Below are 14,696 nucleotides of genomic sequence, written 5' to 3'. Positions count from 1 at the left end.
AAAGTATCCAGACAGCCTTTAAAGAGCCAAAGCCCTGTGGTTTATGTTTACTGAATATTTGATTCATGTTGGAAAGTTGCTAGTAAACTTTGTGATAAATTTCAGATGCAATTGCTTTCTCCTCAGGCATGCAGAGAAAATACAGATGATATTTACCAGTATTTTAAGTGTGTGCCCACATTCTGAGGCAGAAATCATCAAACAGGAATGGTAGTTTTCTGAATTTCAGGTGGATTAATCATTCAGAAACCACTTAAAGACATGCTCTCACCTTTTGATATCGCTCCCCAGTGGAAACGCCAATTACAGAGTCCTCCCTCCCTTCCTCCCAGTGGGAATGAGGCTTTCTATACAGAGCTGTTTGCATTTATAACTCATTTAAATCATCTCTTCCCAGATACTTAATGTTTAACGCTCAGTACTAAAGTCAGACTCACCAGTTTAATGTACAGATCATAAAACACTTGAAAAAAGCTTATGTATATTTCGTTCAGAGGCTTATCTCTAAGAGGTGAGCACCTACTGATGAGCCTTCTGAATATTAGATGTGTTGACTCCTTTTTCTTATAGCTCAGATTTTCCTGGTCAGTCCTACATTTATGCGCACTGAGTCCAATAGGATTATATTGAAGATATGTGTTAATGTATATATATTTAAAATTCTGTTGTTTATGATGACATTATAAGGAATCCGTTATGGATTCTAAGAACTCAGTAGATGACAATGAGCTAAGGCACAGTGAGTAAATATAGAAAGCAAACATAAATTAACTCATTCATCAAGCCAACTTACTAACGCTGCAAGAAACGAGATATTCATAATCAAATCATGTCGGCTTTTGCTGTGAAATTATAGCCCAGGGGATTGAAAGCCAACAGTCACGATGAACGAGAATAATTTCCTAACCACAATCTCAACTACTTGAATTTTGAAGGAAACACAGTAAAATTCAAGTGAGTCTTTAAGCTATACGTACATCTAGTCCTTGGCATCACATCTTTAGGTTGCTTGACTATTTAGCAATTATATAATACATTTCAGTTTTAAGAATCTGGCTGGCCAAGTTGCTGTTTCTTTTTCTTTTTCCTTTTTTTCTTTTTCTTTTTTTTTTTTCATGGAGTGGATGGAGCAAGCTCCTATTCCAACTCCTACTTCCAAAAATCCATTTAATATATTGTCCTCGGACAGAGGACATATCAGATATTAAACTGATAAGAACATATACTACATTTGATTTTAGCCAAAAGGCTGAGAAGCGATCAAGTTGCTGTTTCATTTCCAGAGTTAAATAGCTGCTTAAGAGTCAGCTCGAGACAGATGAATATAGTCTGCTTGTTACATTGCAGTGACTGATCCATGCCTGGTTGAGGGTCAGAGGGTTTTCACTGCAGTGCACAGATGATTGACATCTGTGAGGGACAGCCCCTTCTTCCAGCCAGGAATCATGCATTAGACAAGTGGTAAGCACTGTAAGACTGTAATAAGCACATAAGATAGATTACCCAAGTCTGTAAGACTGTCTCCAACAGGAAACTTGTGTTGTTTTGTGTTGTAAGTCAGGACTTATCTTAACAGCGAACTTAACAGGGAACTTATCTTAACAGGGACTTAACAGGGAACTTGTGTGTTTTGTTTTGTAAGTCAGGACTTATCATTGATTAAGAAGCTCTCTCTGGTTAGATACATGCTATGTAGCCTAGGCTAGCCTACAATCCTGGGTAATCTTCCTGCCTTAGCCTTTCATGTCCTGGAACTATAGGCACACGTCATCACGGCTGGATTGGTTCTTGGCTTTTAAAGTCACTGCTGAATCATTACTGTCTATGTTACAAAGAGAGGTCACTGTTGAATTCAGTTCATATTTGTAGAGCCAATGTATAAATACTTAAACTACTGAAGAATTTTCAAGGTCTGCATAGTTGTGCAGAAGTTGATGGGAAGAGAAAAAAAAAAAAAAACCTAAGGAGTGAAGGAAAGACCAAAAACAAAAAGGAAAAGGAAAAGAAGGAAAAAGCAACCAAAAGCTCTTGGATAAAGGAATGACCATATCATTTTACCGAGTGGCCATTATAGCTACAGAAGTAGGGCAACCTAAGGGAAGACAAGTGGATCCTTCTCCACCCTCTCCACAAATCTGTGTCCAACCCTGCTCTCCATGGGCCCTGTACAAGTGGGAGACAGTACAAAAATTCAGTAGTATCTCCCAAAGGAAAATGGTTTCCTGCCATGGCTATCACATTAATATTCTTGACCTGAAATCACAAGAGACGAGGAAATTACATACTTATTAGAAATGTTCTTTGCCTCAGCTTACTGGCAAGGTCTCTGTGTGTTTCTAACCTTCAACATCTTCTCCTTCGAAGGATGTCTTCAGCTGTCTGGTTTCTTCTCTTCCACTCAGAGATTTCCAAGGTGTGAATGAAGAGATCGTTGCTAGGTTTGTGCAGCCTGTGGGCCAGATGCCGATTTGCAGCCTAGATCTGCTCTGTGGCTCAGGGGCTGACCTTTCCCAGCTGTTTACCACAGGCTCGTCTGTCAGCTACAGGAACTATCTCAGCAGAAGATGGTGAAGATAACTTGGCATTGCTCCTGACTCTTCTCTCTAGAAGCAAGTGGATTCTCCTCTATGTCTCCAATTCTCGATCCCATTGGACAGCCAATAAACTCTCCAGTAGACTATCTCTTTGATCTTGGATATGGAATACTCACATAACTTTGCTAATCTCTTGGTTGCTTCAAGGACGCCTGCTTTTGGCTTAGTCTGACACCATCTTTTGTTCCACCATTGTTGAGTGCTCATCAGAGTTCAGTGTGTCTCCAGGAATGACTCCTGACTGCCCAACCGGTCCTCATGACCTTGTCTACTCTATTTAACTGGTGCAGCTGCGTCAGCTCTGGCTCTCCATGGTGCCAGGTGACACTGAGTCTTTTAGCCACAGGCTTCTTCTCTGTTTCACCATTTATTATATCACAGTTTGTGTCTATGTAGCTGCTCCTACATGCTTGTATTTGCCAACCTACCACACAGAATTACTCTGTAACACTGTTTCTTAGTCTCTGCTAGTTTCATTTTGTTGCTATAACAAACACTGTGACCAAAATCCACTTAGGTGAAGAAAGGGCTTATGTCAGCTTACAGGTTACAGCCCATCATGGAGTCAGGGCAAGAGCTGAAATGTGAACTTGAAGCTGAAGCTAGGGGTTCAAGCCTAGCCGACTTTCTTGTAGCCCAGTACTACCTGCCCAAGTAAAGGTACTATCCACAGGGCTCCTGGCCCTCCTACAGCGATTAGCAGGACAATACCCCATAAGGAGCACAGGTAGATTACATTTTCACCCACCCCAGTTTTAGTATCCAAATTAATCTTCAGTCTTGAAAAACAGTGAGCCATCCTAGTATAGACTATATTCCCCCAACAAGATTTCCTTTTCAGAGTCTTCCCAAGGACACCAGGGAAAGGCCCAGTCCTAGTGTTAATCTCTTCACACCTGTAGCTCTGACTCCACTGTCTTTTCAGCTTATCTTTGAAAGTTGCATGGAGCTTCCACACACACACAAGGTCCTGTCTGGCCTACTCACCTCCTCTGGATTCTCAAGTTCCTAGGGTTCACAACCTGAAGAACACAAGATGCTTGGCTGGCCCAACTGGTCCTCAAGCCCAGATGCCCAGAGTCACCCTGGAGGTGCTCTGAGTGTCCTAGGGGCTCTCAGACAGCAGCACCCAGGGACTGTGACTCCTCACTGCTGGCTTAAAGCATGACCCAACACAAGCCAGCCCATGTACTTGTACTATCAGGTCTTTATCCTTTGTTTTCAACATTTGAAGGATTAAGACGCGTCTTCTGACCCCATACAGGTAGGTTAACAAAGCATGTCTGATGGTCATTCCCACATTCTTAGGATTTGTTTCTTAGTGGTTGTGACCTCTACAAGGCACTTCTGAGAGTAATAAACTACCCTTGCCCTGGGGTCGAGATTCACTGCAACTTTTGTAGGTGGAAGACAGCTTTACAATCGTGAAGCCAATGACTTCAGCTTCAATGTCAAACACTTGCTTCTTCTCTCTCAGCCGATTCCTTTACGAAATCCTCAGGTTATTTATACCGGATCCTTAAATCTACACGTCTTGTCTCATTACTATCTATGCTCTATGATGACAATATTGAGAAAAGATCTAGGTGGGGTTTTTTTCATCCTACAAAGTATGAAATGTTGAAATAAACTTAAAAATTCACTGATATTATCCTAATGTTCTGTTGTAGATTCTAAGTAACTGTCTCTTTTATAGGCAACATAATTACAAGTGAATTACAAATGCGGACTTTATGACTCCAATTAAACAAGAGGCCGCAATCCATTAAAAACAGATTGAGCACATGAAATCAGATGTAAGGAAAAATAAACATGCCACAGGTTTAGAACTTTCACAATAAGAGATTAGCAATCCCAAATAATTTATATTTAGCTAACATTTTTGCAAAGGCATCTAAAACATTTTCTTAAATTTCATCAGAAAAATCCATACTACCTAATTTTAAATGTACTTATTCATATGTTTATTTCTCTTTTGTACTTTCTTCTCTATGAATATCCTTAAAAGTTTTTACAAAGTATGAAAGACAAGAATCAATATTTGAGTCTTAAGGATATAGGCTAGTTTTAAGAACATTAGAAAATCCAGTGTATTTCACTGAAAGGATTGTATTTTGTAAAAATCAAACCAAGTTATTAAAATAATCCTCAAAGAAATGGATTATTTTACCAACATCATGGTAGAACTGCTCAGGTAGACAAACTTTAGGAAAACGTCACACAAGTTGGTAAAGGCCCCTTCGTGCAGCTGAGGAATCAGGACTAGGGTCTTCTGGAAACTTTGAACACTAGCCACTTGCTTCACACACAGAGAAAGATGGGAAAGTAAGAAATAAGGATTGGGTAGGGTTGAACTAAGCGCCGTGGGCTCCAGGAAACACATACAGTGCAGAGAAGAAGAGATTGAAGCAAAGCACGTCTGTCTTTAAGCAAGAATGCCTTGTAGCACAGAGAAGATTAGGAGCAAAGCATTGGACGATTCAGAGTAAATTCAACTACAAAGCTAGAGTGTTATATCAGTGGCAGGAGCCGCTGCTGATGGATACACTAACAAAGGGCACAGAAAGAAACTTCTCATCAGGAGGCCTTCAGAGACCACACAGGCAGCAGCTAAGGAGCAGCTCCCCAAAGAAGCTGAGGTGTAAAGGTGTAAGGACGCACAGAGAAATAGTAGGAGCTCGAAAATACTTTTAAAATGAAGAGCTAAGTTTCTACGATTTGTAAACCTTACGTAGGTCTAAGACCAGAGATGTACCATACTGCGTTATTTAGAACCAACCTAGAAAATAAGAATTTGAAATATCTACTTCCTTGTGTGTTGTACATGAAGTTGCTAAGCTACCAGTGTCCCAGGAAAAGCTCCCTTACTGAAACATCCTTAAATACTGCATGATGTCAATCTTGATGCGCCATAAGGAGATAAAAGTGAGGTACCATCCCCACCAATGAGCTTTCTTCTCCTGTGAAGTCTGCATCAGGAGAGGTTGACATTTAAACACATTGGAGGAGTCCTACGTGCGCATGACAAGAAACGGCATCCATCAGAACCCATCACGTTCACAGGAGGTCCAGGAAAGAAATGACCATAAAATCCTTGCTGAAGAAGATAGATAGCATCAGGGGATCGTGTAAGGGCCTTTGAAGCGGGGGTGACAGACAGCCTGTGTGGGCGCGTTCGCAGCACTTGCTATGGGTGGTTTGTGACCTATGGCTTACCGCCTCCACTTCAGCCGGGTCGTACCAAACGTTGATGTACGGGTGGTGCAGCGCGTCGTCCACGGATATCCTCTTCGCTGGGTCAATCACTAACATCTTAGACAACAAATCCCTGGCTTGGCTGGCTGAAATGACAGATGAGAACAGTGATTCCTAAGCTTTTCATTTTGACAAGGGTGTTTATTGTCTGGAGAACAAACTAAAAAAAAAAAAAAAAAAAAAAAAAAAAGCCACTGTCTTCCTAATATAGTCACACACTATAAAAAGAAATGAAGCTTTTAATTTTTTGTCTCAAAATCTACAAGTTATCATTTTGAGAGCTCTTTCGGGGTTATACGTTGCGAATATTTGAGTATAATTATTCTCTACGAATTATAAATAGCATTTATCCTCCACGAAGTTTGAATGGGTAATGGAACGTGTGTGGCTCATCTGCAAGGACGCCAGGTGGACGGGATGCGGCATGGTGATCTGTGGAAACGCGCAGTTCAAATGTAGGGGTGGATGTAGGAAATCGATCAATGTGCTTCCATGTTCTCATACACAACACAGATCAGCAGAATTTAAGTAAAGTTCAAATTGATTTGCAAACCCATGTGGCCCAGATGTCCTCGATATGTAAAAGCAATCTGGGTGTGATAAAAAAAAAATGACATAATTTAGTTACAGAGTTTTGTTGTAATATTCTGTGTTCATCGGGCATCGGGCATGGAATCATGACTTGCTGGACTCGGGTGGCTAGTGGTTAAAGGAGGCGTACGCCATGGCTGATAGTAAGAAAAATCGTGTACAAGGTGGCAAGGCCGAATTGTGTAGTTGGGGCAGGGCTAGTTATACAAACACATGGTGACAGTCACAAAGTGCATTTATTCAATAGCACTATTTTTTGAAGTCACATTTATTTTTGTGTTTGAAACATGTCCGTGTGTGTGTGTGTGTGTGTGTTCTCTCACTTGTGTGTGCATGCACACAAGTGTGAAAATCAGAACACAACATTGGGTACTGTTCTTCAAGCACTCTTTTGTTTGTCTGTTGAGACAGGCCTGGAACCTTATCTGTTAGACCAGTCTGGCTGACCTGACTGCACCTCGTCAACACTGGGATGACAAGCGCATGCTCAGTCCTCCTCAACCTGGAGATGATTGAAAGCGCATGCTCAGTCCCCCTCAACCTGGAGATGATTGAAAGCGCATGCTCAGTCCTCCTCAACACTGAAACGATTGACAAGCGCATGCTCAGTCCGCCTCAACAGCGGGATGACTGCGAAGCACATGCTCAGTCCTCCTCAGCTCTGATATGACCCTGATCAAAGGGTTTACCAAGAAAGACTATCGTCAGACTGGCCACAGTGCAGGCCCAGGCAAGGCCTCCAGACCATGTGCATTTTCACAGAGCCCACAGTGGCTCACCTTTAAGTTTATTGTGCTCAGAATCCGCTGGGAAGAGGGAATCTGGAAAGAGCTTGGGGAAGGTGAGTCCTGCGTACTTGGGCCGATTCTCCACGTAGTTTCTGACTGTGGGCTGCAGTTTCTTCATGAATTCTGGACACGGAGTTCCTAGCTGCTCGATGACTTTGTTCCATTGGTCGATATCTGGGAAGGGAATAGTTAAGGGAAAAAGAGGTGCAGCCCGAGGACTCTCACCTTTCCCTGCGGTAGCCTGAGACCCATCAGCAGAGCTGGAATTTTACTAAGTAACACAAGTGAAATCAAAGTTGACAACCTGGGAACCCTCTTGGAATTTTAAGCCAAATTTTGGGACTTGTGTACTTTTAGAGAACTACTGTTGTTTAACAAATGCAAGAAACATAAAATTGTCTTTATAAAAATAAAAAAATATTATTCAAATGTAACAGAACATATTAACACCTATATAATCATGTGATTTAGGGTGAAATATACAAGGACAGATGATGGGAAATTCTCTCCTGTTTGTAAAGCTTAAAAGATTCAAACAATGTAAGACAGATACTTACTGAAATAAAATTTTAATACTCATGTGATTTAGAATTAAAATTACCTCACTGATCGTGGGATTTTTTACCCTAAAGTTACCTTGACCATTTTTATTTTTAGAATAGCAAGCAAATAAATGTTTTAAGTAATATTTATTTATATTTACCTAAATAGGCTTTAGTACTTTTGTTCCTTTTCTAAAAGTGAGACCATTTCATTGACACTTAGCATTTTGTACTTATAAGTATCACATCTGAGGTCTTAACTGCATCTTTGACTGTTAGGTTTCTAATTGAGAAACAGAAACTGTGTCTACTTGTGGATACATTATAAAGTTTTGGAAGATACATATATACATTTGTAGACTTCAAACTTCTGTCTTTTCAAAAATTTATTATGCCTTTGTAACATTTATATTTTTTTCTGGAAGGCTGTTTGAAGCATGCAAGACTTTTAGGTCACCATAGTCACTCTGTCACAGTCACGATGTCTGAGGTCACTCTATGGTCACTCTGTGGTCACGCTGTCTGTGGTCACTCTGTCTGTGATCAATGTCTGTGGTCACTCTGTGGTTACTCGTTCTGTAGTCACTCTCTGGCCACTCTGTCTGTGTTTACTCTGTCCGTGGTCACTTTGTTTGTGTTCACTCTGTCTGTGTTCATTCTGTGTTCTCTCTGTCTGTGGTCACTCTGTCTGGGGTCACTCTGTCTGGGGTCACTCTGTAGTCACTTTGTCACAGTCACTCTGTCTGTGGTCACTCTGTGGTCACTCTGTCTGTGGTTACTCTGTCTGTAGTCACTCTGTCTGTGGATACTCTGTCTGTGGATACTCTGTAGTCACTATCTGTGGTCACTGTGTCTGTCACAGTCACTCTGTCTGTGATCACTCTGTCTATAGTCACTCTATCTGTCATAGTCGCTCTGTCTGTGGTCACTTTGTCTGTGGTCACTTTGTGTTCACTCTGTCAGTCATAGTCACTCTGTGGTCACTCTGTCTGTAGTCACTCTGTCTGTGTTCACTCTGTCCTAGTCACTTTGTAGTCACTCTGTCTGTGGTCACTCTGTCTGTGATCACTCTGTCTATAGTCACTCTATCTGTCATAGTCGCTCTGTCTGTGGTCACTCTGTCTGTGGTCACTCTTTCCTAGTCACTCTGTCTGTAGTCACTCTGTCTGTGTTCACTCTGTCCTAGTCACTTTGTAGTCACTCTGTCTGTGGACACTCTGTAGTCACTGTCTGTGGTCACTCTGTCTGTAGTCACTTTGTCTGTGTTCACTCTGTCTGTGGTCACTCTTTCCTAGTCACTCTGTCTGTAGTCACTCTGTCTGTAGTCACTCTGTCTGTAGTCACTCTGTCTGTAGTCACTCTGTCTGTGTTCACTCTGTCTGTGGTCACTCTTTCCTAGTCACTCTGTCTGTAGTCACTCTGTCTGTAGTCACTCTGTCTGTAGTCACTCTGTCTGTGGTCACTCTGTCCTAGTCACTTTGTAGTCACTCTGTCTGTGGACACTCTGTAGTCACTGTCTGTGGTCACTCTGTCTGTAGTCACTCTGTCTGTGTTCACTCTGTCTGTGGTCACTCTTTCCTAGTCACTCTGTCTGTAGTCACTCTGTCTGTGGTCACTCTGTCTGTAGTCACTTTGTCTGTGTTCACTCTGTCTGTGGTCACTCTGTCTGTAGTCACTCTGTCTGTAGTCACTCTGTCTGTAGTCACTCTGTCTGTAGTCACTCTGTCTGTGGTCACTCTGTCCTAGTCACTTTGTAGTCACTCTGTCTGTGGACACTCTGTAGTCACTGTCTGTGGTCACTCTGTCTGTAGTCACTCTGTCTGTGGTCACTCTGTCTGTGGTCACTCTTTCCTAGTCACTCTGTCTGTAGTCACTCTGTCTGTGGTCACTCTGTCTGTAGTCACTTTGTCTGTGTTCACTCTGTCTGTGGTCACTCTGTCACAGTTGTCACTCCGTCTATCTGCAACTTAGCACTGAGTGAGCAGCTTTGCAGTTCCCCTTTCCTCCCTTCCCAGCCTCATGGAATGAACTCAGTTGTTCTTTTTAATTTCTCGTTAATAATTGATGTCTCATAGCCTTGAGAATGATAAACAATGCAAGCTCTGAAAGATCAGCCCAAAGCTGATTCCACATACAATCGGGTCTTGCAGATTTGCATTTATTCCAACTCCATGAGCAGAAACTTCTGCCCCCTTGATTTTTCTACAGCTCCATCCTGCACTGTCGACTCCTTCCAGCTAAAGTAACACAAGGCTCTTCAAAGAACCTTCACATAATGCTAATTAGCTATTCAAGAGGTGAGCCTAGAAAGCCTGCATGTCCTGACAGAAGACAAAAGGAACCACATTTAACATGAATATGAACTACTAATGGTAGACAATCAACAGAGATAAAAGCAAGTTAATTTGCAAATTTCTACCTCCCTTACAACCTGGATGAATAAAACTTAATTATAATAAAAATAAAAATTGCTGTGGACTACCAGGACACGAAATTCTGGGGGAAACCCGAGATGCACTCCCTGGCAACAGTGAGTGAACCAAGGACAAACATCAGTGAACTTCACTGATGTCACTGTGTGCCTGGGATTACCCAGGGAGAGGAGAACTGTTAGCAAGAAAGAAATTAAGTCACTATAGAAGATTGGTTAGTCACTCTCATGCAAAAACTCATGTTAAGTCTATAGCTATATAAGCTGTAAGTACTTAGATAGATAGACAGACAGATAGATACATACATACATACATATGTAGATATATAGATATGTAGATACATGCATAGATAGATGGATAGACAGATACGCAGATAGACAAATACATACATACATATATACATAATAGATAGATACATAGATACATGTATACTACATGTATCTACTACATAGATACATAGATGATAGATTATCTATCTATACATAAATATGTAAATACATAAATAGGTAGATACATAAATAGATGATAGATAGAACTAGATAGATAGATATAGAGAGATAGAGATTTATAGATAGAAAGATATCTTATTGACCTCAGTACTTCACTCAGTTGTCACTATAAGCACCAAATGAGGCCATCTCTCTAGTGCAACAGGATTACCATGCTCCATTGAATTATTACTCAAATTTTTAAGTTTTTCTGTTAGGATGAGAACTTGGACTCTTGCCTTTAGGGTCCTTGATTGGTAAACTTTCAAAGACACTTTCCCTGGTGAATGCACTAATGGACAATACCTTTTGTTTTCTGAGTATTTGGATTATAATTATTAATGACATTTATGCTTTGTCATTTCAACCTTCAGAAACTCTCTAGGGATTTTGACCTACCATGCAGTTTGAATTACTGTTTTGTTTTCTTCCATCTTTGATTATCCTGTTACTAAGCATGGGATTTCTAGCATTGATATTGGCATGCCTAATGAGTCACTGCCGACGGCTGTTACTCCGTGTTCAGTATGAGACACAGCCTCTATTTGCAGCTGCAAGAACATCAGCATTTCTTTCCCAATTCTTTGCTAGGTGCTTAAAGACTGCACTGCTGCCTGTGACATCTATATTGAATCATTCCAGACAATGCCATTTTATCTCCAACGAGCTGCTATGTAGGCCTGGTGTCGCGTATGGCTCTGTGTCTCTGTAAGTTGGTAAGGTTCCCAAGGAATGAGAAAGAAGGACACAGAACACACGTGCAGTGTATTCTGTATCATGGCATGAAACAACGTTCGCAAACTCAAATATCCATAATGTAGAAAACTCACAAGAACCCAGATCTCCATTATAGCTGGTACTTTTCTAAAACCTTTATAAAATCCTACATGACACGTGCAGTGGACACTCTAATTAATCCTATGAATAACTCTCTTTTACTTTTAGCAGTGAGTTATACACTATGACTTCTACACTCACAGACATCATGTCTATATACCTAAATGTACTACATACATTCAGCTAAGTAGTTTCATTAACTGGTTTCCTAACAAATGAATCCAAAATGTTCAGTGTAAAAAAAAAAGTCACATTTTGCATCCATTCTATGTATTCCTCTTGATAAAATTTCGCTATAACAATATTGTAAAATATTGTCCTCCTAAAATAATTTAGCTACTGCCTTCCTGAACTAACAGTAATTGTACTAACAGCACGAAACACACACAAGATTGGGGCTATGATGCTGTTTCATGACAAAAAAAGGGTAAGCACTACCCCCTGCTTGGTAGTTATTGGCTGAGAAAAAGAGACATTTTTCAGTGGACTATCACTTCTACATTTCCTAGATTCCAGTATATAATACCCTCTTGATGATACCAGAAATAGCCTACCTCCCAACACACACATGTAAGGTCTTGTAAATAACTCTAAATACACAAATCAAGTAGCTAACCAAAAAAAAAAAAAAAAAGAACACAGACAGACCTCCCTCCCCACATGCCACACACACCACTTAACTGTAGAATTCTAGGTACTTAAGTCTGCAGTGATTATCACAGGAAAAACCCCAATAACAATTGCTACCCAGGCAATCTTTGAATTGCATTTTGGCAAACACTAATCTAGGCTATACTAACATCTCCAGACACTTACTAACCCCAGATATAAGAAGGCTTTGCTGTGATTCCATTTTTATGGTACAAAACATAACAGGTTCAAATTCTTGAAAAGACCACTCCATACCTCTTGCTCACGACACACTTTACAGGCCAGTCTCTGGGAATGAGTCAAGGAGAGGAAACGTCCTGACCTTCATTCATGCTGCAGGGTCTTACAGATTAGACTGTGGCCGTTAGGACTGCTGAACTCCTGTGAAGAAGACTGTGATCCAGAGGACTCCGACTATGAGCTGTGCTGTCTGTGAGCTTCAACCAAGGCCAAGGCAAGCACAGAAGCCTCTCCCATAAACTACGTAGTGACTCCTGCTTATTTTAGTAATTATGTCTCTCCCTAATAAAATTTGGTCTTAAAAGCACTTTTACGTTTGAGGACATTGGTAAGATCAGGATACAGTCACACATATTTAGGAGAGTTCTGTATAACCCTGGTTGCTTGAGTTGTTTTATTCATTTAAAAACATTTTAGCTTGAAGCTGGAGCTTCAGCTCAAGGGTAAATTATTTGGCTGTGGTTACAAAGCTCAGCACTAGTTCCCTACCGTGAGGGAAGAGCAAAGTTCTTAGCCTTTGAAAATGAAAGTTGTTTCCTTTCAAAAAAAAAAAAAATCCCCTTCGGTTTCTGATACTATAAAACAGGAAGGAATGTTTAGGAAGCGATTCGTTAACAATGTTACTCAGGAGTGAGTGCAGAGCCGGTTATGATAAGCCAGAACCTTCCCTGTTGACCCTGACTCAGTAAGTCAGCCAAGCTGGATCTCCAGAGCCTGCTGTTGGGTGCTTGCGATTTTCACTACAAACCGGTTTCTTTTGTAAATCTAATTATTATTGTAACCTATCTTTACAAATCAAAACTTGACAGGAATTGTGTTTTCCAAAGTGTATTAATACATGTTGCAGAAACAATTTTTTTAAGCTATTGAAGGCTAACCTCGGGGACCCCTCAACCTCAGGACCCTAAGTCTGCATAGGCTCTCTGGGGGACAGTTCCTAACTTCCAATGGCAGAATTCATTCTCTGGTGTAAATGGCTCCCACCTGCAGGTTCGCTGCTCCGGCCTCACCAACACTGGCCTGTCTTATCTGCATTGTGAAAGTAAAAAAAAAAAAACAAAAAACAAAAAAACAAAAAAAAAACAAACTTGGCATCTCTATTTTAGAGATGAGAAGGCTCAAAGACCCCTTCACATTAGTGAAAAACACCACCAATGCAAACGGTTTCACCCACCGCCGCTGCCTCTGTGTAAGATGGGCTGTGGACACTGTGTTGCACCCTGGGACACATCTCTGAAGGCCACATTTCTGGGTATAGCTCTGGGTACACTGGATCGTTAAGAGGGAACAGTCCATTTTTTATGAGGTCAGGAAAACAGGACTGGGTTAAGTAGCTGAGCAGCAGAATGGTTGCCTGGCATGCACAGGCCCTGGCTTCACTACCCAGCACCGTCCATACCAGGCCTGTGATGTGAGCCCTTGGGAAGTGGAAACAGGGAGATCAAGCACTCGTGTGGACTTCGGACTAGTGAGGTCATGGCTACCCTGGGCTACAGGAGACCCCGTGATAAAAGGACATGCCAGTTGGGGTGCTGACAAAGCTTTTTATATGTAAACTTATAGAGGAAAGCAAACCCTGACTTTCAGTTCAGAATACCAACTAGTTATCAACTGTCTAAGGTTTAGCCCTGAAAAACATACGTACAAGTAACATTATACAGACAACTGAAGGTTGTGTGTGTGTTTAGATGTGTGTGTGGTGTGTGTGTGTGTGTGTGTGTGTGTGTGTGTGTGTGTAAAACAACAATTAATGAGAAAAAGGTCATGAATTTGGACAAAGAGGGTAAATGGACAGGTTTGAAGGGAATAGAGGGACAGGTGAAAATGATGCAATTATATTATAACCTCAAAAACAAAATTAACAATTCTAAAAGAAAAACCTGGCCCAGTTTCTCTGGAACTGGAGTTAGGGACAGTTGTGACTACTGGGAACCAAGCCCGGGTCCTCTACAAGAGCAGCCACTGACTGTTCTTACCCTCAGAGCCACCCGTCCTACCTCTGAGATTACATTCCATCGATTTGAGCAGAAATAGAACCATTGTGATGGAACAAGATTCATTTAATACACCCTTTTAAAAGTCTACTCTTGAAATATTTATAATTTAAGAACTATAATTTACTCTAATTTCTAAGTTTCTCACTAATAACACGATGTTGTGTTTTTCTACTATAACGACTATGAAAGTCTTATTCCAAACCTGCTTACTATTTAACTATATGCAAATGAAGGGCGCAGCTGGGAGGAAAAGCCTTTTAGACATAATTTCTTTTGAGACT

General features: G+C 41.0%; 1 protein-coding gene and 1 pseudogene across 1 annotated transcript in view; both read right to left on the bottom strand.

The window, feature by feature from the left end:
* The window catches only part of Mapk10 (mitogen-activated protein kinase 10), a 281,578-nt gene that overhangs the window by 43,217 nt on the left and 223,665 nt on the right, over positions 1 to 14,696 (bottom strand). The window contains exons 11-12 of the mRNA XM_052198829.1: positions 7,220 to 7,402; positions 5,811 to 5,935 (exon numbers count right to left, since the gene is read on the bottom strand). Coding sequence (XP_052054789.1) covers positions 5,811 to 5,935; positions 7,220 to 7,402 — 308 coding nt within the window. The remainder of the gene's footprint in view (positions 1 to 5,810; positions 5,936 to 7,219; positions 7,403 to 14,696) is intronic.
* LOC127696944 (uncharacterized) lies at positions 1,107 to 1,261 on the bottom strand (annotated as a pseudogene).

This window comes from Apodemus sylvaticus, chromosome 11 (assembly GCF_947179515.1).
Source record: "Apodemus sylvaticus chromosome 11, mApoSyl1.1, whole genome shotgun sequence".
NCBI lineage: Eukaryota > Metazoa > Chordata > Mammalia > Rodentia > Muridae > Apodemus > Apodemus sylvaticus.
Note: the sequence above shows the minus strand (reverse complement) of the source record. Positions and strands in the feature narration are given on the sequence as shown.